Genomic DNA, 26,329 nt, shown 5'->3' with positions numbered 1-26,329 from the left:
ATTATTCAATTATTAAATGGAATGTAATTTTGCGACATAGAGCATAGATGGGAAAAAATTGATAGTTAGACTTATTGAGCATTATAAGTAAATATTTAAAATTAATGATGTGTGCAAAGGGTGGTATCAATTGATTTTTTTTTTGTCAAAATGTCATCATTTAATATATATGTGAGAAAGGTTACAATATTCCTAGCATATACAAACTACTGGCACACGGCCAGGACATATTTGTGGGCTTCAATCCTAAGCCACACAGGGAAGTCTAGCTCCCACCTTGTTTCATCAATTAGGTTGATGGCAAATTTTGTCAAACCATGACTAGTGCGATTATATTCCCTTCCAATAAATATGAAGGAACATCGTCAAAAGGATCGACTAAGATGTACGATATCATCTACCAACACATCTAACAGAGATAACCCAATACATCTGTGATTAAATCTATCCACTAGACACTTACAATCTGAATGTATGAGTAGAGATGTCCACCCTTCTTCCAGAGCTTTGAGCATGGCTGATCTGATTGCTTCTGCTTCTAGTATGGCAGCATCCTTCATCATTCCAGTAGGGATTGCCCATGTTTTGACAAGTTTTCCATTATGGTCCTTTGTCGCGATGCCCAATCCCCCTCTACTTCTCTTTTTGTCCATTGTTGCATCCGTGAACATTAGAATGACATGTTGATCCTGAAGTTCTTCTGTGATGGTCATCGTTGGTACTTCTGGATCATCCTTTTTGCTTTCCCTTTTCTCCAAGTCCCACATCTGTTTGTACTCTAGCCATTCTTCTAGAGCTCTACTTGAGATCAGGTTACCTTTTGTGCTTTCCTTGTTGAAATTGCAGACATTCCTTGCTTTCCACAATTGCCACAAGAAGTTTGTCGTGGCTTCTATGTGACTGATGCCGTTAACTCTGCATCTAGCACTTTGCAACGCTTCCCACCACTTCCAGAAATTCCACGAGCTTTCTTGAATACCGTCCCATTTGATAGGGAATGTCTTCCAAGCCTCTTCTCTAGCTTTACAGTTGAAAAAAAGATGCTCTAATGTTTCTACCTCTTCACCACAGCATTTGCACCACTTATCCCCTTTACAAGTTCTTCTATGCACTTCTTCATTTGTAGGCAGGATGTTATGAAGACATTTCCATAGGAAGTGCTTTAGTTTATGTTTTATGTTTAGATCCCAAACTTGATGCCATAGTGTAGGATCATCATTCCTTGCGCTGGATCTCTCATTTGCTTGCATCTTATTGGCCTTTTTGCTTAATTTCAATCTGGCTTGAGCATATCCTGACTTGGTGGTGTAATCTCCACTACTGTTATGCATCCAAACGAACCTGTCCTGCTTTTCCTAGATACTGAGAGAGATCATTAGTATTTGTTCCGCCGCTTCTCTTGAGAAAATGGACTGAATAAGATTGATGTTCCATCTCTTGTTACTGATCAACTCACAGACTTTATCTGTTGCAATTTTGAGGTCTAGCTGATCTTATTAGTCCATTCATACCATTGGGAATCCATCTATCCTTCCAAATTGCAGTTGATCTACCATTCCCTATCTGTCTCCTAATTCCATCTTCTAGCAAAGGGATTGCACTTTGAATGCTCTGCCATATCAACGAGGAACCTGACTTTGCTTTGGCTTGCAAGATAGAGGAGTTCGAAAAATATTTCCATTTCATTACCTTACTAACCAGCAACTCAAGTTTTGTTAGTAGTCTCCATGCTTGCTTGGCAAGTAAGGCTTCATTGAAGCACTTTATATCACGAAATCCAAGTCTTCCTTTACCTTTGATTTCTGTCAGGTCCCACCATTTTTTCCAGTGCATTTTCTTCTCGCCTTGGTCATTTTCCCACCAAAACTTCGCTATCATGCTACTTAATGCTTTGCATAGTCCATCTGAAAGCTTGAAAACTGACATGGTATACGATGGTAGAGCTAATGCCACGGATTTGAGAAGAACCTCCTTGCCCGCATTACTTAGCATATTTCCCTTCCATCCTTGCAGCTTGCTAGTCATCTTGTCTTTCAGGAACCTGAATGTGCTGTTTTTAGATCTTCTTATAACCATAGGGAGACCCAGATACTTTGCTTGAGAAACATGCTGGATGTTGCCAAGAGTTTGGAGGACATCTTGCTTATTTGCTTGTGAGGTGTTTCTGCTGAAAAGAACTGCTGATTTCTCAATGTTGATCTTTTGCCCTGAAGCTAGTTCATAGATTTGAAGAATTCTGGTGATCTCACTTGCCTTCTTAGAGTTAGCTTTACAAAAAATTAACGAATCATCTGCGAAAAACAAGTGGGAGATGGCAGGGCCATTCCTGGAGATTTTAATTCCTGTTAACAGATTGTTCCTGCAAGTAGATGTCAAAAGATTTGCAAGGTCTTGAGCACAAAAAAGAAACAAATATGGGGACAGTGGATCCCCCTGCCTAATGCCTCTAGAAGGACACACATAGCCTGTTTTGTTCCCATTGATATTAAAAGAGTAGAAACAGGAAGATATGCACCCTTTGATCCAATTGATCCACAAGGGGCAGAACCCCATTTTACTAAGGACACAAAGCAAAAACTTCCATTCTACTCTATCATAGGCTTTTGACCTGTCTAGTTTAAGAGCCTTATATCCCTCTTTCTCGCCCTCCTATGATTAAGCCAATGAATGTATTCATGTGCTATCATAACATTATCCAAAATTTGTCTCCCTGATACAAAAGCAGCTTGACCATTACTTATGCAATCATTCAAAAAAGGCTTCATTCTATTTACAAGAACTTTGGAAATAATTTTATAAACAACATTGCATAAGCTGATTGGCCTATATTGAGAAAGATTCAATGGCGTATCAATCTTAGGAATTAGTGTGACTAAAGTTTCATTCAGAGCTTTGCACATATGGCCCAGCTGAAAGTAACTCTTGATAGTCTTCACTAGGTTCTTTTTAATGATACCCCAGAATCTTTGAAAAAAATAAGGGTGACATACCATTTGGTCCAGGGGCTTTATTGGGATGCATGGAAAATAAAGCCAGCTTAATTTCCTTCTCTGTTACAGGTCTAGTGATCTGAAGGTTCATCTGTTCTGTAATTGTTCTAGGAATACCCTGAAGGATCTCATCGAAATTTGTGGGCCATGAGCTTTTTAACAATTCCTAGTAGTATCTTGCCACTTCTTCACCTATCTGCTCATCTGTTTCACACTAGCCACCTTGTTCCTTCTCCAATCTGGATATCCTATTTCTCCTTCTTCTACTGGCAACTCTCATATGAAAGTAAGCTGTGTTTTTGTCCCCCTCTTTTAGCCATTTGCATCTAGATTTTTGGGCCCAAAATGCTTCTTCCTTAGCATACTCAGCACTCAATTTCTTTTTGAGGTCCATAATCAGAGATTGTTTGTTCTGTGCATTGCTTTCCTGTGCCTTCTCAATTAGGTCTTTGATAGCCTGAATGTTGGCTTTACTATTTGACTGAAGTCCCTTGTTCCACACCTTGAGTGCTAGTCTGCATTCCTTAATTTTCCTAGTTATTCTATATCCTCTGGATCCCAATTGTTGTTTCTCCCATGTAGAATCCACCACCTTTTCTACTTCAGGATACTGCAGCCATCTTGCATCAAATTGAAACCGTCTTCTCCATCTTTTCCTTACTGGTCTAGTATCCATTAGCAGCATAGCATGGTCAGAAGCAACAGTTTGTATGTGCATCAAATTTGCTCCACTATTGTTCCTGCACCACTCTACACTTGTTAGAGCTCTATCTAATCTCTCCTTTATCTTTTCCCCAGAGTTCCAATTATTGTTCCAGGTCCAAGGCAAACCTTCAAAGCCAAGGTCAACGAGCTCATTTCTGGCAATGAAATTCTTGAACTTACTAAAAGATCAACTTTCTCTTGTCTTACCATCCCACTTTTCATCATTGAAAACTATATCATTAAAATCACCAATGAGCACAATTTTATTGTTCCACAACCTTCTTCTCTCAGATAAGATTTCCCACTATTTCTGCCTAATAGATGTCACTGAGTTTGCATATGTACATATACACCACCAGCTGTCTGATTCCTGATTAGCAGTAATCTTAACCTCAATGGTGAAATCCGTAAACAAAATTTTATCAATCTTTAGTTCTTTGTTCCAAAAGATAGCTAAATCACCTGCCCTACCAATCGGGTTAACCACAAAAATATTATCATAGTTGACTCTTTTTTTTATTTTTTCCATGATGTTTTTTTGATTTTTAGTTTCACTAAGAAACACCAGATTTGGGGAGTGAAGGTTACAAACCTCCTTGAGACTGGGAACCGTCAAGGAGCTCCCGGCACCTTGGCAGTTCCACGCCAGGACTTTCATATTGCACCGGGAGACCACTCCAGGCTGGTCTCCATCACCTTCAGCTCATTTTGCATTTCTGTTTCACCTTCATTTTTGCTTCTTTTTGGGTTCATCTCCTCCTCTTTCATCATATCCACTTCCATTGGCGGGGACATTTTCCTTTTTCCACCCACTTCCTCTATTACCGAACACCCATTCTGGCAGATTTCCATTAGTGGTTCCCTGTTCATCATGTTGCTGTTATTCCTTCTTCTGATTTTGACCTCTCTCATCTTGCTAACCTTCTTATTTCCTTTGTTTTCCTTCTTCTGTGAATAGCTATTGTCTGGAGTTTCCATTTCCAGTTCCATTGAGCTTGCCATGACTTTAGCTGGATCCGATACCTCTGTTTTTTCAACATCTTTGGCCACAGTCATCCTTACAGCCTTTTCCTCAGAAGCCCCCTTGGGCTCCTCCATCAGTTTCTTGATTTGACCTTCGGTCATTTCCTGTCCATCCACTTTTTGTTGGGTTATTTTTTTTTGTGGCTTAATATTCAGAACCAAACTTTTGTTGTGGGCCGTGTTCAAGGGTGGCCCACTGTCTTTAGTTGCTTTTGAAATTTGAGTTTGAACTCTTGCGTCATTTGTCCCACCACTTCTCTCACCTGGCCTCTCGTCTGAATATCCCTGATGGTAGTTCCGTTCTTCCTGCATCTTCATTCTTTTGTGAGGGTTGATTATGTATTCACCTTCAAAGGGCAGCTTATGAGCGGTTGAATTTTTTGGGATTTTTCCTATAGCCTTTGGGATTGGTTTGGGATCCACCTTTTTCTTCGGTGAAAGTCTCATGACCTGAGTTCTCATCCACGGCCTATATTGTTGCTTTCCTGTAACAGCCTGGTTTTCCTTTCTGAGCTTGCATGATTTGTCACTATGTCCAATGATTCCACATGAGTAACAAAAATCCGGGGATTTTTCATACCTAAACTCAACCCATCTTGACACCCTATTCATTTTTGCTGCCGTTCCTCTTAGTAATGGAGCTATGATATCCACCTCAGCTTTGATTCTGAGATGTCTCCCTTCCTTGCTTCCTCCCCCCAGGATGATCACGTCTTCAACTTTGTTAAAGACCCTTCCAATTTTCCTTCCAATTTCCTTGGTTAGCCAGTAAATATGCATATTCCAAATTTGTATCCACATATGTGAGAGATTAAAGGCATCAGGGTTGTGATCAATATCTTCTTCCCACTGCTTTATATTGAGAAGTTGGTTGTCAATGACATAAGGTCTTCCCGCTAGGATTCTGTCAATATCCTTTTGGTCTGAGAAGGTAAATTGATACAGATTAAATCCTACCTCCGTTGCAATCATGTTCCTGGGAAAGCCCCACATGTGATTCACAAAGTTGTTGATCCCCGTAAAGTTGGCTGATCTTTCTCCCATAACTTTACCAACTAAACACTTCCTGCATTCTTCCCTTCCATCCTCTGCATCTTCATTGTCCACTTCCACTCCCTCGTACTCCTTGTTTGATAATTCAAATTTTTCCAACACAAAAGCAAGTTCATTCGCCATGGCCGAGATCACTTTGAGGGCATTCCAAAACAAAACCCAGATGACTCCAGTACTCTAGTTCTGGACAAGAAGAGGAAATTAAGAGTTAGAAAAACAGTAAATAAGAACTAGATGTGCTCACGAAAAAAAAACGCTTATCAACTGAATTTTTTTTTTTTTTTTTTATATATTAGAACTATGAAAGCTTAAAGCTTCAAGATCTGAACAATCAGCTTTAAAAAACATGAGCAAATAAAAGGATGAGAAAGACAGTGAACACATGGGCAAGATTGGGACAATGGCTCAAACTAGTGTTTGAGTCTCCTATTGTAAGAGGAGCCAGAACTCTCAAGTGAAGAGGAAGGACTCTAATTTTTAGAGAGAGGAGCTCTCAAGAAGAGAGAGAGATACTGTATAAATTGATAATTTAGTTTGCAAAAATGAATTTAAATGAGTTTACAAAAAGTTAAAATAAATAGATAATTGGATTACTCAAATCATTTTTTGATTTATCCATTTATACTCATTTAATTAGATGAGTATAAATGTGTTGAGTCACTTAAACCCATTATCCATTTTAATCCGTTTAACCCGCTCAAATTACTCATTTTGATACCTCTAGCTGTAAGTGACATTTTTCTTTATAAATATCATGTCTCCAAGTCCTTCTGTTCTTTAGGCATTACATAGAAAATTAGTTCACATTGTACGTGCACGTTGTAAATGTTCTTGAAGATTAGTTCGCAGAGAATTATTCTTGATCCAATTTGGGTTCATCGAGTTCTTCTTTATTTTGAATTTTCATTTGAGCAACAAAAGGATATAACATTTGTATCTAGATCCTGAAATCTATAGAAATTTGGACTCCCTCACCGACTGAGCATTTTACTGCAAATTACTTTGTTGAAACCAAGTTTAAGAATCGGGAAAATGAGTGGAAAAACACCATTAAGAATTTCATAATTCTCATGAAAAATTGTGAGTGAATTTAAGCCAATCTAAATAAATTCTCGGTTGAAAACCGAGTTTAAAAGGTAATAGGCAAAAAGAACATATCAAGAATGAGTGAAAAAAACAACTATTAAGAAACATAATGAATAAATTTAATCCAATCTAAATAAATACTTGGTTGAAAACCAAGTTTAAAGGGTAATAGGTAGAAAGAAGCATATCAATAATCGGGAAGATAAGTGAAAAAACAACAAGGGTTAATTATAGTTTTCTCCCTTGAATTTGACCCTTTATAACACTTTGCTCCCTTAAACTTTAAATATATAGACTTTACCCCCCTTCATTGACTAGTCAAACATTAATCATAAATTCTCCAACCAAAATTTTAACAAAATAGCATTAATGCCCATACATATTAGTTCTCGAATAATGCTATACTTTTAATCATAATATGAAACATCTTATTAAAAAAAACACGAAGTCACGTGATTTAAAAAAATTAAAAAGATAAAAGATGGAATAATACCAAAGAATTGAAAATTTATATTGTGGAGAAAAAAAGAATTTATAAAACATCTGCACAAGTTTTCCATCGCTTGTCTTTCTTCCTTTAAATTGGAAACAGATTGGTTTTGATAATTTTCATTTATCTTGCAACTTTCACAAGATTTTCACAAGTCAATAAGATGCTATTTTATAATTTTATACCACATTCATACCTTGCTTCGTATTTTGTTTGAATTCTATGCTTTTAAAAAAACTAAAAATTCTCTAAATATGTTTTTCAATACATTTTTATTTGTAATCACATTTTTATCTCATATAAAACAAATTTAAAAGTGCTACAATAAAAAAAATATAAGCAAATAATTGTCATTCCACATGCACTACTAATTTTATTTTATTTAAAATAAGTATTGCTATTGGCATTGAGATAATTACATTGAGTTGTTTATACTTCTTTTTTTGCGAATCATCTAATTCATTTTAGTTTTAAACGATCGAAATACATAGCATAATTGTGTTTAGATGCATTTAGCAACTATTAAAGAAACAGGTATTTATTACGTTACAATTATTATGTGTGTTTAAGAATTAGCTAGGGATATTTTGGTCATAAAAAATATAACTTTATTTTAACCCGGCCAAAAAAGTTGACTACTTAGGGTAAAGTGTATATATTTGAAATTTAGGGGGACAAAGTGTTACAAGAGCCAGGTTCAAGGGGACACAGTGTAATTAACCCCAAACAACTATTAAGAATTTGGTAACTCTCACGAAACATGGTGACTAAATTTAAGCCAATCAAAATAAAGTAGGCCTTAATTTCAGAACCAAACCGCATAATGACCTTCTAAGTTCTAAGACCATGTAACATTTTGGTTTTTTTTTTTCCTTCTCAGAACAAGATAGATGTGGCAAATTACCAACAATGAAATGGATGGTGCATCTGCCTACGAGAATTGCACCAGTCACTTACATTAGAGAGAGAGAGAGAGAGAAGAGAGAGAGAGCTTTGTAAAGTCTATTTAGATTGTTTTATCTAACAAAGGATCTTCAATTTTTACTCATGATCTTTTGTCAATATTATGACGTTATCACTGATCAGATAAAGGCTATACTAAGGAATATTTCATCAACTGAAAACCAAATATTTGTTCACTCGAAACCCATTGTTCTTTGAATCCAGAAAGATCATTTTTTTTTTTCATAATTATATGCAAGCGTTTTAAACAACTTGAAATTGGAGGGGCAAGTAATCCCATATCCAGTCTTGATAAGAATTTCGTTCCTTTGGTTTTCCCTGTAATAAGACAAGAAAACTTTTGCATATTTTATTATTTTTTTTTAAAAAAAAGAGGAAAAAAGAAAAGAGGAAAACGCCTGGCACTGTCAAAAATTTTGACTAGATATGGTAATATGCATTCATGAATTGTTTTTTCAGCTTGAAAGTGCTCTTTGCTTAACGTATGATTGATTAAGTTGAATACCAATTTATTTATTTATTACAATATATAAAGAGTATCCAATTTCGCCCTTAATCAAATACTCCTTGTTCAAGGATTGGGAAAAATGGTCAAAATACCCTTGCTGCTAAACCAATGGTTCTATGTCATGCAACTCATATAAAATTGGTTTACAAGTAAATAATATATATGGAAAAGAAGATGGTACTGAACTCATACTGGGCGAATTAATAGATCCTATCCATCCCAGATGCATGTTAATTAAGGATCAACATGTTTTATAATCCGATTCAGCACTTAAATTTAATATATTCGGATCTTAATATGTTTTAGACGCGTTTGATAACTAAAAATAGAACATTTGATTAATTAAGTAGTACTGAATTTTTTAAACAAAACTTGCTTCCAAGAATAAGTGATAAGTTTTTCACTTACCACTTAATGTTATATACACTGAAATAATTCAATACCTTAATAGATTTAGATTTTAAATTTCAAACTTTAATTTTATTAAATACACCCTAAGTTTATTGGAATCCATTTTGTACCAATGGAGTCTTATCATCCCTATACAACGATGGTATAACATACTCGTAATATATCCGCAGCAAGACAACTAATGTCAACATGGCAACTACTCCTATGACTATTTGATAAAAGTTACTAGTTATTGTGTGATGAATTATTAATCGCACTTCACATTTTATTAATTAATTGTACTTCTATTATCATTTTTATCATATCATTTTCATACTAAGAGCGTGATTAACAAAAAAATAGAGTGCGATTAATATTTTTCTTGTGACTTTGAAAAACGGTAGATGATTTTATAGTATCTAACGGAAAGGGAGTGGCAATAGTATCATTTCTCGAGATTTAGCAAATCAACTAATCAACCAACAAGACTTCAGAAATGCACCTTAAAGATAATTAGAAAACAGTAACTTTCAAATTCAATTGTATGGTTTTTTCATACGGCTTGGACAATGACAAGGCGTACCTGATTCATAAACAACTTGACGCTGAATACAACTGATGATGCAGTCACAATTAAAACAAGTTCAGTCAGACTATTCATTATCAAGCTCAGCTCACCAAATTTAGCACCCCAGCCATCAATACTTATCAATGTGATTTACATACCATATAATGACCATCTTATTTCTACATCTTGCTGACCACATTCGACCTTCTGTTTCTTTTAGTCAAATTCCCACAAACAAAAGAACAAAAAAGAAGGAAAAAATTCTCCAACAAACCTTTTGACTTTAAAACTCTTTGATAATTGGTAAAGAAAGACACAAAACTTCAACAATTTACCAAACCAAGGGACCAAAAGAGTAGAAAAAAATAATATCAGACCAAATTTACATATCATATCAGACCAAATTGATTGAGAGTTTGAGACAAAAGTGTGAATACATTTGTCGAAAAAAAAAAGTGAATACATTTTCTTATAGCAGTACTCTATTTCCTTTTCTTTAATTAATGTTGAGTATTGACACATTACACCGAAGACCAACACTGCAGAGGTTGAGAAGGAAAGCATTAAATGCCTCCTTATTCTGTTGAGTTGGCTCTTCAGTTATTAACACAATTTCCCCCTTTTCTTAATTGAATTTTGATTTGTTGTCATATAAAGATTCACGGCACGTTTCCACCATTAGCAGCACAAAACCAGGAGGATACACCTGCTCCCAGTCTCCTCAGTTCAGGAAAACGCTGCCGTTTTCAAGGAACTGTCTGAAAATTCACTCTTTTGAGTTGAACTCCACACTCCTTGTTCTTCCTCTAGGCCACTCTTTTTGGCAAAATAAAATCCGGGTTTTTCTGGGAGTTTCGAATAATTTGAAGAAATGGGGAACAAATTGATTTGTATGGCCAAAAGAAATAGTATTAAAGAAAATAACGTTGGATCAAGAAGCAAGAGAAATGGTGAGAAATCATCTAAGAGGAGGAGTTTAATGGAGGAAGAATTGCTGCACAGGCAAGCCCTTTCGATGGCAATTCAGCAGCATCAGTTGTCTCAGAGGTTTGAAGGTTCCATGTCTAGGCGTATTGGATCCACTAGCTCTCGCCGCCGCAATAACAATTTTTCTGATTCTTTCTCTACATCCACTAAACAGGTACATTTCCCTTTTTTTCCTAAAGAATTTGCTGCTTTACTTTTGTTTTTCACTTTTGTACTGTTACCATATCTGTTCCAAGATTGAATTTTTCTAGGATATTCTGTATTTTTGTTTTTATTTGTATTTGTGAAGGTGGGGTAGGCAGAGGATAAAATTTAAATGATTGGGGATTTGGGATCTAGGCAGGGAGAGAAAGATTGGATTTTATTGTTTGGATGATGCTGAGAAGGAAAGTTTTCAATGTGTCTAAAGAGATAATGGATATCATGTAGTTCAATGATAGTGCCAAAAAGTAAGGAGGAAAAGTAGGGGATGAGGGACTTTTTGTCTGGAAAAGTTGAGGAATGGTGAACCCTACCTTTTTGTTTCTTTGGTCTGGGGAGTATTTTGGAAATTGGGAGGTTTTCTGTTTTCTCTTCTTTTTCTTTTTACTTTATGCCAAGCTTCTGCTTTATCTTTCATATGTAAAAAGTTTATCATTTTGCTTAAACATATATCTTGCATTAGATATGCATGGGACTTGTTGATTAAGTAAATTAAAGTTGTATCAATACGTGATAATTGTCCCCGGACCCCCCATTTCATCAAAAGTAAAAAGATTTTTTAGTTGCAATGAAAGAGAAATCATTGTCTTAATTTTGCTCTTGTCACTAGATTTGGTATGAGGCCGTGTGGTTCTTTTTCTTTTCTTTTATTTGTTTTCTCTAATTTTGTATTCAGCAGTGCATTTGTTGCTGGGGTTTCTATGGAAGAATTAGCATTAGGGATTACTTGATAGTATATTCATCGTTTTCTCATGGATCTTTATGTAAGCATCAGCTCATTTGTTCGGTCAGGATTCAGGATAGTGACGCTTGATCAAATATCACTTGCTGGCATACAGGAATGGCTTTTACATAGTAAACCATATCTAAGTGATGGGTACAAGTTTCAGACGAGTTTCTGCAAAAATGAGACCTTGGGTTCAAAACTATGTGGAAAATTCATACAGAAAAGTAAAGAATGACTAAGTTTGAAAACTGAAGGCCCCTTTTTTTTTGGGGGGGGGGGGGGGGGGGGGGGTGGTGATAATTTAATGTGGCTCCTGTTAACGTAATTGAGAATACGAGTTTAATTCTTGGGAAAATGGACTGCTTGAAGGATCCCCAACTTGATGCATAGAACTCATATTTCACAGAATGAACTATAACAGGCAAACTAAGTTGGAAAATCTGTACCATATCCGGTTTTTGGCTTCATACGATTTGCATTGATTTGCTCTATGCTTGTCTTGAGAGGATATCATTGAATTTCATTAATCCTCAATCTTCAGTTGACTCATCTATTACATCAGATTAGCAACAAGCATAATAAGATTAGATGCCCTTAGGCAAAGATGAACAAGTACTCATTACATAGGCAAATAGAAATAATAGAAAGAACCCTCCTGATATATATAGTATTTCAACCTGTCTAATGTGTTTTAGTTGTATTTTGTATATTTGCATACAAGCAACTAGATTAAAAGCTAATTCCTGGCAAACAAAAATGTACTAGGTGATGTAAATGATTCTTCCTGTATCTCTTTCGTCCTTGAACCCTGCTGTTATCTGCTACAATTAAATGGGTTTGAGGTTGAATCATATCATTGTGAAATCCATTCTTTCAATGCAAAGGACAAAGAGGAAAAAAGAAATATTCTTTGTCCAAATTTTTTTTAAAAAATTGCAATTTCCTGAGAGAGACAGGGCAAGACAATTTCTGTTTATTGAACATTATTCAGATGAGAAAAATGTTACTATAGAATATATGTTTCATGGACCACATGTCATGGATACACCATTATGCATGTATGGACAAATTTTTTGTTACACTGCTAATCCAAAAAAATACCGTCTAGTTACCAGAATTTTTGGAGAATATCAAAACAAAGAAAATTGTTCTGATCCATGGAGAAGGATTTGGAGCTTGGTGTTGGTATAAAACTATTGCTCTGTTGGAAGAGACAGGATTAAATCCTGTTGCGTTAGATCTTACAGGATCTGGCATTGATCTAACTGACACTAAGGATGTTACATCGCTGGCAGACTACTCAAAACCATTGGTTGATTATCTGGAAAACCTGCAGGGGGATGAACAGGTAAGGTTTATTTGGAAGATTTCCTCCAAAGTTATTGACTAGAGTATCGCCATCATTTCACCTGGCAACTTACTAATATTTAGTGCAGGCGATTTTGGTAGGTCATAGTGGTGGTGGTGCTTGCATTTCATATGCCTTGGAGCATTTTCCTGAAAAGGTCTCTAAAGCAGTTTTCCTTTGTGCTACTATGGTTTCAAATGAGCAAAGGCCGTTTGATGTGTTTGCTGAACAGGTAAATGATCATTACCTTAATCCCATTCCATAAGTCTGGTTCACTTTTGTAGATACTTCCCAGAGAAAAGGGTAAAATAGCACCTCAGGATGTTCCAACTGTTGAAAATGAAGTTTGAGACATTTGAGAGATTGACTAAGATGTCATATTGAGTGCAGAAACTGGCTAAAGAATCACTTTTGCTTGTTAAGATGATTGGATTTCCCCTTACAACTTGGCCAAGAACTTTGTCAAGATATTTCTTGCATCTATTTTTAGCGGCTCCAAGATATTAGTCTTTTGTTTGGACTTACATCAACAGCAGCATTTACCCAAAAGCCAAATAATAATAGTAAATTTTCCTTGTCAAGGCAATTCATGTTGGAAAGGCTGGCTGGGGGATTTTCCTCTCTTGCGCTGTTATATTATATATTTTTCTGTTCTTATTTGAGATATTTTATGCAGCTTGGCTCTGCAGAACTTTTCATGCAGGAATCCAAGTTTCTGATACATGGGAATGGCAAGGACAAGCCTCCAACTGGATTCATGTTCGAGAAACAGCAAATGCATGGGTTATATTTCAACCAATCTCCAACCAAGGTACTTCAACAATTCCAGTCAAACTGTCAGTCTCTACATCTCAGTTAAATTTGTTCATCACTCATTCTTAGAAGCATTTCGACATTGCGTATTTCACTGCATCAGAATATTCTCTGGAATCAAAATAAAAATATTAATTCCTTGCGGGTGAAAAAATGCACTTGGGTCTTGCCACCTGCCTTATATTTGCATATTCATGAAGAAGTAAATAAGTGAAACCATGGTGCAAAAGTAAAGTTTTAAGTCAGAAGATCATGCAAGGGACCAACGTGCAAAGAATATGAAGATCCTTGTAGTAGATCTTTTGGCTTTTACTTGGTGCATCTTCTATGTATGTAGTGTGAGCATGTGCTTAACGTACTTGATCGATTTCTCTATCTGTTGAAGTTATAATCACGTCTTAGACATGTGAAGTGCACTACGAGTTCTAGGTATTGAACCTTTGATTTAAATGTCCTTTTGATGCTTGTATATGCTAAGTGCTAATGCTCGCTGGTAGACTAGTATCTGTATCCCTCTCAGGCTTTTCTTCTGACAATAGTTAATAGGATATTTGTTAATTTAGACATCTCGAATTGCTATTCTACTGATTTTGCACTGTCCTAACATGCATGATAAGCATGTTAAGTGTCTTCATTCTTTGATTGCATGGTTTTGATTGGTTGTAATATATCATTAAACCAAGAACTAAAGGAAAAGGAAAAAAGAAAAGTGAAAAGTGGATGAGAAGTAAAGTTCTATAATCTATAATAAAAACGACAGTTCCATAAGAATACTGATGTATCACTTCCAAGTTGTAGATAACTTTGAATTCATACAATAAAGCTATAGTTGTATTCTTTTCTGTGGATATTTACATATTGAGGTAGTTGTGTTGAAGAGCTCTTCATCCCTTGAAAAGAGAATTTTTTTTAGTTTGGGAAACACTGCTAAAAGAACTTTTAACGTTGCTTCAAGATCTGTCTTTGAAGCCCTTTTTTACTACTCAATTTCAATAATTTGAAATTAATAAAGAATAACCATCACTAAATTTAGTCCAGGTTTAATGCTAAGCAACACAAAATCAAAAAGTTGCACTATTCATAAGATGAGAAACACAGGCATGCAATTCAATTTTGAGCCCCCAACAAAAAGATATTTTTGACTTTTCAGGATGTTGCTCTGGCCATGGTTTCAATGAGACCCATTCCCCTTGGTCCCATGATGGAGAAACTTTCTCTAACACCTGAAAAGTATGGAACGAGCCGTCGATTTTATATCCAGACATTGGAAGATCATGCACTGTCACCAGATGTCCAAGAAAAGCTTGTGAGAGAAAATCCCCCAGAAGGCGTATTTAAGATTAAAGGCAGTGATCATTGCCCTTTCTTCGCAAAGCCTCAGTCACTGCACAAAATCTTACTTGAGATTGCTCAAATTCCATAGGATCAGCCAATCTTTGACCAGGGGAGTACTTGCTTCATAGAGAGGATAACTTCATTCATGTAACTTGTAAGGCTGTTTGTACATTGGGTAATGCAACTTGTTGTATAATAGGAAATGGTTATCTTTCTTTCTCAAATTTTCTATAGATTTTTGAATTCTGAACTGCTTTTTGTACTATTAAAATTCACTGAAATCCTCCATGAAGCAAACTTACTGTTGAAGAATTCTACAGAGTATATATTAGCTCCTTTACTGCAGATGGAAATGTAGACAGAGAGTTATACAAAAAATATTATGACTTAAGAGGCTATATTCCTTCTTATCTTCTTTTTTTTTTTGGGTGTAATTTTCTTCTTTGGTTGGAGTGTCATCTTCATAATGTATAATTACTAACCTGTAGGGTTCATTTGCTTTGCAGATGTGAATCATCAATAGTATGCAGTGTCTGTTAGTTATTGGTTATAAAAGCATCCATTGCTGTGCTCAATCAATTTTTTTATGGTTGTGAACCACTAATAGTATGCAATTCTTGTTGGAATTAATTATCAGTATTAAGATTCTTTATATTCTTTTTGGTGCCACAATCAGTATTAAGATGTTATATTAACCTTACCTTCTGGAGTTAATAGAGAATGGAACAGAGTATTATTGTATTAATAGATTAGTGAAGCTTGTAAAGTAGTAAGAGTGTACGAGGATGCTAAGTTTGAGAGTTAGTATGAGGCTTTGTAAACTAACGGCGGGGAGAACAAACCTACCTTTGTTGCATTTTACACAAGGTAGTTCCCAATTATTTTTTGAAGTAATTTAACTTGCATGTGCAAGACTCATATATGGGATGGAGAATCTAAATAAATTTCCAAAAAGAGTGATGATTTTTGAAAAGACTTATTGAACAGTGAAAGTGGTAAAATCTCTTTCTAAAGATGGAAAGCCCATATTTAGTGAATGCGTTCTTCGTTTAAAAAAATGCATTCATGAAGTGCATTTTCTTCAGTTTGCATTACTGGTTGAGAGATATTCATAAAAGTATCACTACAACCTTGCTGGCGGATTGGGTCTATGAAAGTATTTACCTTCTTATTCATTGAAAACTTAAGCGGAACATGAGCCTTTTAAACCAAGGGTTATGCATATCTTACCAACCAATGCCAATAGTGTTCTGCTAGAATTAGTCTTGAGAAGGTAGAGGTGTCTGTTTTCAACCCTACTGCACCATTAATCCATCAACTTTTTCACTAATCTGTCCAAAGAAACAGACAAATATTCTTATTGAATGCTTGTTTTATGAAAAAAGAGCCAAGTGTTTGCTTGTTTCATGACAAAGAAGTAAATGCACCACTTTTTAGTACCAATTTCATGGGTGCATGCAAATGCTCCAACTCAGATTTCTCCCCTTTGGCATCATCATCCAAAGAATTCACGTCCGAGCGTCCATTCTATCATATAATAAAGTTTACAGAGAGTTTATGTGCTTCGTCAAAAGTTATATCATATCCAAGATCGAGAAACAATTTCAAGTTACCAATTAAACTCACCTCCAATTCAACATAAGCATTTCCTCCATTTTTCTGCAGAATGTCTTCCACAAGCAAGAAGAGTTGCTGAAGTTGATCCAATTTCTTTGTCTCATCTGTCGTCTTGTTATCAAACAGTATTCTTCTGTTTCCACACAATTCAAGCATTGCCTGTTATATAGTAAGTTTTTTTTTTTTTTTTTTTTTTTTTTTATAGAGAATTATGTTTTGCAATATTTATTAATCGTGAGCAAGACAACAAACTGCACTTTTAATTTGGCTATTGATAAGAGTTTATTTTACGTATTTTTAAGTGCATTTTATTAGTTAATTTTGAGTTGATTATTTAGTTTTATAAATAAAATAAAGAGGTTTTTGGTAAAATTATATATTTTTGGTAAAAGTGGATAATATTGCATTTCTATTGATTTTAATGGTAAAAACTTCATTTTTATGCAGGAATGATGATTCAATCACCAAAGGATGTCAAATGAGGTAAAAAATAGAGATTTGGTGATGAATTCAAGTGGCAACAAGAAGAATGAAGTGAAAAATGTTCAAGTGAGGAAATGCAATACAAGTCAGTTTTGACACTCTTCAGTATTTTGACCATATCTGGAGCTACACTTATCGGATTGAGGTGATCTTTATACCATTTTAAAGCTAAGAAAGAGACCTACAATTCGTATGAAGACATCGAAATCCATTTCTGCCATCTTCATGGGCAAAACGTTGGAATACAGAAGCTGCATTCTGTGGTCGGAAGTTAAAACAGAGGTTTGAACAGGTGACAGTATTTCGATCATATCTCAGGCTACAATGCTCCGATTTGGATGATTCTTGAAGCATTGGAAAGCTAACTCAAAGGACTACAACTTTTGTGTTTTGCACAAAAGCTAGTTTGGCCTTTATCATGGAGAAAATCGCAGTTAAAATAAGGCCAGAGTGAAAACGCGAGTAGAAAAAACGCGAGTTTATACCGCGTTTTGTGTAGGCGCGTTTTATAGCCGAAATTCTGCAATTTGACTCAGTCAATTCTCTTGTGTGCATACCACTTTCCAGCTATAAGATGCAAGGGAATTCGGTGCACATGCTTCTGCAATAAAAGAGAAGACCAAATGAGTGTGGACAAAAGGAAACATCATATCTTTGACTTCTTTTTACAAAATCTGAGTGGAGGAAATTATGAAGTGAGAGGAATGGAATTTCTACCACCTTTTATGCAGAAATACAGGGGAGAAGCCTGGATGACCAGACGTAGCTAGTTTTCCTTCTTGCAACAAGTTTTCTCTCTAGTTAAGAGTTCTTAGAGAAGCATTTAGAGTTTTCACTTGTAATCATATTGTGCAAGAACATAGCAGGAATTGGAGAGCTTCACCTTCAATTGGCTAAGCTTTCTTTTATCTTTCTTATACTTGTACTTTATGATGTTTTGCAGTAATAAACTTGTGAATTTGATTGTTAAATCATTCATGAGTAGCTAAACTCCTTCATCTAGGGAGTAGATGAAACTTATGGCTAAATAATACTAATTGAATGTGATTTACACTTGTTATATCTTGAGTTAACTTGTCTACTTGTGTAGCTGTGATTTCTTGTTATTGATTGATCACCAATAGCATGTTTATAGTGTTATTATTCAATGAGAATTGGTAATAACAATTGAAACACATGAGTAGTGCTTGAGTTGTATGTTCATGAAAATAGAGATACACTTAGGTGGATTATTGAGCATTTCATGAAATAAAACGGAGTAGTAGTAGTATTTCACCATGAAAATAGGGAAATCTATATTGCTCTAAGCCATTTCATCATGAAAATGAGACTTGGTAATCTTGGAAATAAATCTCTGGTTAAGCAAGAATAATAGCAAGAAGTAAATCCATTCATTTGTGTAGTTTATGCCATAAGTGGAATCTACATCCCTAGAATCTTCATTAAGTGAAATTTCTCTATTTGCATTCAGCATTTGTTAAACTAGATTTGTATATCAGATTTGTAGATTACAGCATTAGACTTTCTCTGCTCAAAAATTAATTGTAAGTCTAAATAATAGAGAGAACAGGGGCTTAGTAATTGTTTAAATTGCTCCTCGTGGGATCGACCCGATACGCATCTTGTACTAAAATTGCGACCTGTATACTTGCAGTCCAACGGGTGTAAAATCGGAATTAAACTTGCACTTAAAGTGAAAACCCGTCAAGTTTTTGGCGCCGTTGCCGGGGAGCGGCAATATTAGGGCCTAGTCATCTCTATTAATTTAGACATTTTCATTGTTTTTATCCAAGTTGTTGAATTAAAACTACAAAAATTTCTCTTATTTTTATTTGTAGTGCATGCACCGATCAAATAGAGAAGTTGGACATTTTGATCCTGAAATTGAAAGAACATTGCGGAGACAAAGGAGGAATACACTGCATCAAGAGGAACAAGAGGTTTGGCAGCCAATAGAAGATATCTTGATAGAATTACCATTTGAAGAAGAAATGGCTGAAAATGACCTAAATAGGCGAGTTCTGCGAGATTTTACTATACCGGGAACACAAGGTTCACAAACGAGCATAGCAAGGCCTGCGGTAAATGCTAACAACTTTGAGATTAAACCATCACTTATCCAAATGGTTCAACAATCTCAATTTGGAGGTAATGCAGTAGAAGATCCTAATACACACTTAGCTACATTCTTGGAAATTTGTGATACAATTAAAATGAATGGAGTTAGTGATGATGCTATAAGGCTAAGATTGTTCCCATTTTCATTAAGAGATAAGGCCAAACTTTGGCTACACTCTCATGCTCCCAATACTTTCACTGGATGGGATGAATTATCAAGAGCATTCTTAAATAAGTATTTTCCACCAGGTAAGACTGCTAAGCTTAGAATGGATATCACTAGTTTTAGCCAATTGGAAGGTGAATCATTATATGAGGCATGGGAAAGGTTTAGAGATTTGCTTCGGAAATGTCCACATCATGGACTGCCGGAGTGGTTAATCATACAAACCTTTTATAATGGTTTATCTTTCTCCACTAAAACTATTATTGATGCAGCTGCAGGTGGAGCTTTAATGGGAAAAACACCCCAAGAAGCTCATAATTTGATAGAAGAAATGGCAGCAAATAACTATCAATGGGCCAATGAGAGAGGTAATACAAGACGTCACGCAGGTATGATAGAAATGGACACTCTCAATATGCTGAGTGTTCAAATGAATAATGTGATGAAATTGCTAAGTAGACAAGGTCCAAGTTCATCTAATGCACATGTAGCATGCTGTTCTGTATGTGGAGGTGAACATGATACTAATGAGTGTGTCGATTCTGAACAGGTACAATTCGTCAATAATTACAATCGTAATGCTCAAAATAACCCCTACTCGAATACTTACAATCCGGGATGGAGAAATCATCCAAACTTCGGATGGAAGGATCAAGGAAATCAACAAAGGCCAACCAATCCGCCGGGATTTCAACCAAGGCAACCACAGGCTGAAACTAAACCAAGTTGGGAGATCGCGGTGGAAAAACTTGCTAAGGTGACTTCGGACAGATTTGAACGAGTAGAAGGGAGACTGGATCAACTCACTACAATGTACAGGAATGTAGAGGTCCAAATTGGTCAAATTGCTAGTTCTTTGAATAATCGAAATCAAGGAGAATTACCTAGCAAAACAGAGGTCAATCCTAAGGAGCAGGTGCAAGCCATTACTCTTCGTAGTGGTAGACAATTAGAAGATCCTCCAGTGAAGGAAGTTGAGAAAGATGAGAATGAAAAACAAGAAGAAAAGCAGAGGAACCAAGAGGCGATTGTGGAGGAAAATAGGCGGGAGAATTCAAGAGAAAAGCAACCATCATCTTCCACTACCATTCCAATACCCCCTGCGGTTCCATTTCCACAAAGATTAAAGCAAAATAAGTTTGATAAAGATTTTGAAAAATTTGTTAAACTTTTCAAACAATTGCACATTAACATTCCTTTTGCCGATGCTATTTTGCAGATTCCATCTTATGCGAAATTTCTCAAGGAAATCATGACTAGAAAAAGAAAGTTGGAAGACTGCGAAACAATAGCATTAACGGAGGAATGTAGTGCAATTATTCAAAATAAGCTACCACCGAAGTTGAAGGATCCGGGGAGTTTTTCTATACCTTGCACCATAGGTAACGTTGATTTTTCTAAGGCATTGTGTGATCTTGGTGCTAGTGTATCATTAATACCTTTAACGGTGGCTAGACAATTGGGTTTGCATGAGCTTAAACGCACTAATATCACTTTGCAACTAGCGGATCGGTCTATTAGATATCCATTGGGAGTGTTGGAGAATGTATTGATAAAAGTTCAAAAATTTATCATTCCAGTGGATTTTGTGGTATTAGATATGGAAGAAGATATATCTATGCCAATTATTCTAGGTAGACCATTTCTAGCTACTGCAGGTACTATTATTGATGTAAAAAATGGCAAACTTAAGTTTCAAGTAGGTGAAGAAGAGGTAGAATTTAATTTGAATGAAATGGAAAAATACCCTTCTTTTACCGATCATGCTTATTCTATTGGCACAATTGATAAACTAACCCAAGAGATGAGTCAAGTCAACTTTGACTTAGATCCTCTTGAGTATTGTTTAATGAGTTTAGGTAAGCAAGAAGATGTTTGTGAAGAAATTGAAGAATTGGCCAAATACTTGGATTTTCAAGCACCTTATAAAAGGGGTAATTTGTATGAAAGTCTTGGCCAAGGAAAAGGGTTTTCACAACCTTCAGAAATTGAACCTCCAAAGTTAGAGCTCAAGCCACTTCCGACTCATCTAAGGTATGAATTTCTTGGAGAAAATAAAACTTTACCTGTAATTGTTAGTGCTGACCTTGATGATGAACAGTGTGCAAAGTTGTTAAGAGTTCTAAGAAGGCGTAAGAAGGCAATTGGATGGACAATTTCAGACATTAAAGGTATAAGTCCGTCTATATGCATGCATCGAATTTTATTGGAGAACGGTTGCAAACCAGTGGTGGAAACACAAAGAAGACTCAATCCAAACATGAAAGAGGTGGTAAGAAATGAAATTCTTAAATGGCTTGACGCAGGTATAGTTTTTCCTATCTCCGATAGTGTTTGGATTAGTCCAATTCATGTGGTACCAAAGAAAGGTGGAATGACTACAATCGTGGGTAAAAATGATGAATTAATTCCATCTAGACTTGTGGTAGGGTGGAGAGTGTGTATCGATTATCGTAAGTTAAATACGGTAACAAGAAAAGATCATTTTCCCCTACCATTTCTTGATCAATTATTGGAGCGAATAGCCGGATATGAATTTTACTGTTTTCTTGATGGTTTTTCAGGATATAATCAAATAGCTATAGCTCCAGAGGATCAAGAGAAGACCACATTTACATGTCCTTATGGCACTTTTGCCTTTAGAAGAATGCCATTTGGGTTATGCAATGCTCCCGCAACTTTTCAACGATGCATGATGGCTATTTTTTCTGATTATATTGAGAAAATTATGGAGATATTTATGGATGATTTTTCTGTGTATGGTTCATCTTTTGATCAGTGTCTTCATAATTTGGAATTGATTTTGCAGAGATGCGAGGAAACAAATCTTGTACTGAATTGGGAGAAATGTCATTTTATGGTAAAAGAAGGAATTGTTTTAGGACACAAGATTTCCTCCAAGGGAATTGAGGTGGATCAAGCCAAAATAGAAGTCATCGAAAAATTGCCACCCCCAAGCAATGTCAAGGGGATAAGGAGTTTTTTAGGACATGCTGGCTTTTATAGACGTTTTATTAAAGATTTTTCTAAAATAGTAAAGCCATTATGTGATTTATTATGTAAAGATACTCCTTTTCAATTTGATGACAATTGTTTGGTTGCATTTGAAAGGTTGAAGAAGGAATTGATTTCGGCCCCAATTATAACTTCGCCTGATTGGTCACTACCATTTGAATTGATGTGTGATGCAAGTGATTATGCGGTTGGAGCAGTTTTGGGACAAAAGAAAGAAGGACGGTTGCACGTCATTTACTATGCTAGCAAGTTGTTAAATGAAGCACAACTCAATTATGCAACCACAGAAAAAGAGCTATTGGCAGTGATATTTGCTTTGGATAAATTTAGATCTTATCTAGTAGGATCTAAAGTTATTATATATACGGACCATGCGGCTCTTAAATATTTGTTACATAAAAAAGATGCAAAACCAAGACTAATTCGGTGGATTCTTTTATTGCAGGAATTTGATGTGGAAATAAAAGACAAAAAGGGAACAGAGAATCTAGTAGCGGATCATCTATCACGCCTAGAATATATTCCAGTCAAGGATCAAGTTCCTATTCAAGAGAATTTCCCGGATGAGTTTGTCCTAGCAATTATCAATTCTCCATGGTATGCTGATATTGCTAATTTTTTGGTAAGTGGAGAGATTCCAAAGGGAATTAATTACCATCAAAAGAAGAAATTCTTACATGATGTCAAAAGTTACTTTTGGGAGGAACCATTGCTGTATAAACATTGTGCCGATGGTATGGTACGTAGATGTATTCCCGAAAACGAGGTACATAATATTTTATATCATTGTCATAACCTTGAAACAGGTGGACATTTTAGCACCTCAAAAACTGTGGCAAAGGTATGGCAATCAGGATTTTATTGGCCAACTATGTATCGAGATGTTCGGGAATATGTTAAAAGTTGTGATGCATGCCAAAGAACTGGAAATATATCTCGAAAGAATGAAATGCCCCTAACTACCTTCTTAGAAGTTGAATTATTTGATATATGGGGTATAGACTTTATGGGACCATTTCCAAGCTCTTTTAATAATAAGTACATCTTAGTAGCAGTGGATTATGTTTCTAAATGGGTAGAAGCAATCGCTTCACCTACTAATGACTCTAAGGTTGTACTCCGATTCCTTAAAAAGAATATTTTTTGTAGATTTGGTATACCTAAGGCCATAATAAGTGATGAAGGAAAACATTTTTGTAACAAACAACTGGATTCCTTATTGTTTAAATATGGCTGTAGGCACAAGACATCACTCCCGTACCATCCTCAAGCCAATGGACAAGCGGAGCTAGCTAATCGTGAGATAAAGCTCATTTTGGAGAAAACTGTGAATAAATCACGCAAGGATTGGGCTACAAAGCTAGATGACACACTATGGGCTTACCGAACGGCATTTAAGACTCCCTTAGGGATGTCGCCGTATCGTTTAGTCTATGGAAAAGCTTGTCACTTACCTGTAGAGATTGAACATAAAGCTTATTGGGCTATTAAAGCAATTAATATAGATTTTAATCTTGCAGGTGGAAGGAGATTACTTGAGTTGAGTGAATTGGAGGAACACCGGTTACATGCATATGAAAATGCCAAAATTTACAAAGAAAAGATCAAATATTGGCATGACAAGCACATTATTCCTAAACAATTTCAGGTAGGGCAAAAAGTGCTTTTATTCAATTCACGCCTGAGGTTATTTCCAGGAAAATTGAAGTCAAGGTGGTCTGGACCATTTGAAGTCACTCAAGTATTTCCCTATGGAGCGGTTGAAGTGGCAAATTCAAGAAATGAAAGGTTTAAGGTCAATGGGCAACGAGTGAAACCCTACTTGGCAGGTGAAATCGTACCCAAAGGACTCATATGTCTTTTGGGCGACTCTTCTTCAAATTAAGAAACTGAATGTGTGAGTCGAGCCAACGACTATAAACAAAAGCGCTAATTGGGAGGCAACCCAATGTTTATGTTATATGTGTTAAATTGGTGTCATTTTGTGGTTTGAATAAGTGTTTTAGTTAATTTGTTGTTTTTGTGTGATAGGGTTGGCAAATGGAAGCAAGAATGACCATTTGAGGTGAAAAAGGCGAACTGTGATCAAACAACTCAACCCCTCGATTTGCGTTAAAGGTGTTTTTGATTCATTATAAAGGGGTAAAATGCATGTTTTTAATGTTTTACATTTGTTCCAGTGATTAAAATTGTCAAACAAATGATCTATGATGCATTTTGAGTCATTGGGGTACCTTTTGTAATTTTTCAAAAGTTGAAATTCTGCTAAAAATCGAAGCCGAAAACGCGTTTTCCAAGGAAACGCGACTATAAGTCGCGTTTCTCAGAATCGCGTTTTCAATTCTGCGCCTGCAGAACAGAAAACGCGCCTTTAAAACGCGACTTTAAGTCGCGTTTTAGAGGAAGTCGCGTTTTCACGCCTGAGCAAAACTGGAAAACGCGACACATATAAACGCGACTTTTAGTCGCGTTTTAATACGTAACCGCGTTTTAAATTCTGCGAGATTTGTGCAGAAAACGCGGATTTAAAAACGCGCGTTTAAGGCGCGTTTTTAGTCGCGTTTTCGGTTCATTTTTCTGCTTCAAAAACGCGATTTCCAGAACATTTCTTCACTTTTCCATTTTTCCAGCCGCGTTTTTCTTCTTCTCTTCTACCCAACTCACAAATCTTCATTTGTACTCCATAATCGTCTAAGCCGAATTGAAGATCATTTGGGCATTCATCCACCGCCCAATCGTGATGCAGAGGATGACGATGATGCCGAGGGGGATGACTGACTTGGCACACTGCAGAAGCTATCTTTAGTTGATGAACTTGCTTGCCTAATTATCTTAACTTGTGGAACTTAAGATGTTTAACTTCATTTTATTTTTCTGTTTTCTATGTGGTAGGTACTTGTATTTTGACAGTGGTCCGTGATTAGTGGCTGATAAGGATCTCAGCCATTGACTTGGGGAGTACTTCTTTCTTTTCTTTTCTTCTTTTGTTTCATTTCTTCCCTACACATTGAGGACAATGTGTAATTTAAGTGTGGGGGGAGAAATATGTGTGATACTTGTGGTTTTAGTTGTGTTTGATATAATTCTTGTGCTTAAATGGTGTTTCTTGTGGTTGCTGGCAGGGAGTTTTAGTCCACTTTTAAGGGGAGATTCTGTCAAAATTTTTCCAAAACCTTATACATATATATGTTATTAACTATAATAAATAAATAAAATTTTGTCACTTATCCTTTTGAAATAAATATATGCTGTTTTGATACTTCTTTTCTTATGAAATTTGGAAATGATTTTTATGTGATTATAATTTTTACATTTATAGGAAAGTATATCTAGTAAAGTGGAGAAAATTATGCCTACATTTTGTATATTTGATGAAAATTCTTCTTTTTATCTAATTTTATAAGATAAGAAATTAATATGGTTAATAAGTGTCATACTCTTCTCATGATTACTCTTAGAGGGAATTTTATTATATATATACATCAAAAAAAAAGGGGTTATTCTACTCCAATGATTCTCGTACCGAGTAACCGGGGGTTGGCATCTACAAATGTCGACATTCGCGTAAAAAGGTACTTGAATTAAGAGTATGCAAAGCAACTTGAGTATGTGAAATGTTGAGTAACCGGGGATCTGCATCTAAAAATGTTGATCTTCGCGTCAAAAGGCATTTTTCACAACTTAAGTAATATTTAATCCTTAAAATATATATATATATATAAAAAAAAAAGAGAAAAAAAAAA

The 26,329-nt window shown here is 35.7% G+C and overlaps 2 protein-coding genes and 1 non-coding gene across 3 annotated transcripts; 1 reads left to right on the top strand and 2 right to left on the bottom strand.

The window, feature by feature from the left end:
• Positions 1–365: 365 nt before the first annotated feature.
• On the bottom strand, positions 366–1,331 carry LOC113750386. Its single transcript, XM_027294365.1, has one exon. It carries the CDS (start codon positions 1,329–1,331, stop codon positions 366–368), a length of 966 nt encoding a protein of 321 aa, XP_027150166.1.
• Positions 1,332–10,343: 9,012 nt separating this feature from the next.
• LOC113749843 (putative methylesterase 12, chloroplastic) lies at positions 10,344–15,597 on the top strand. Its single transcript, XM_027293710.1, has 5 exons — positions 10,344–10,917; positions 12,800–13,039; positions 13,128–13,271; positions 13,716–13,850; positions 15,003–15,597. The coding sequence occupies exons 1-5, from the start codon at positions 10,648–10,650 to the stop codon at positions 15,273–15,275; spliced, it is 1,062 nt and encodes a 353-aa protein (XP_027149511.1). The 5' UTR covers positions 10,344–10,647; the 3' UTR covers positions 15,276–15,597.
• A 4,068-nt stretch (positions 15,598–19,665) lies between these two features.
• Positions 19,666–19,772, bottom strand: LOC113750944. The gene has a single exon (XR_003464711.1). It is a non-coding gene; the product is annotated as a small nucleolar RNA R71 (small nucleolar RNA).
• Positions 19,773–26,329: the final 6,557 nt, after the last annotated feature.

This window comes from Coffea eugenioides, chromosome 10, assembly GCF_003713205.1.
Source record: "Coffea eugenioides isolate CCC68of chromosome 10, Ceug_1.0, whole genome shotgun sequence".
Lineage (NCBI taxonomy): Eukaryota > Viridiplantae > Streptophyta > Magnoliopsida > Gentianales > Rubiaceae > Coffea > Coffea eugenioides.
Note: the sequence above shows the minus strand (reverse complement) of the source record. Positions and strands in the feature narration are given on the sequence as shown.

What these genes read in the sequence shown, in the direction of transcription:
- LOC113749843 (XM_027293710.1), top strand. Translation starts at nt 10,648, where the DNA reads ATGGGGAACAAATTGATTTGTATGGCCAAAAGAAATAGTATTAAAGAA. An exon ending in TCTCTACATCCACTAAACAG is followed by an intron (nt 10,918 to 12,799) that starts GTACATTTCCCT and finishes AATACCGTCTAG; the next exon opens with TTACCAGAATTTTTGGAGAA. An exon ending in TCAACCAATCTCCAACCAAG is followed by an intron (nt 13,851 to 15,002) that starts GTACTTCAACAA and finishes TTGACTTTTCAG; the next exon opens with GATGTTGCTCTGGCCATGGT.
- LOC113750386 (XM_027294365.1), bottom strand. Translation starts at nt 1,331, where the DNA reads ATGCATAACAGTAGTGGAGATTACACCACCAAGTCAGGATATGCTCAA.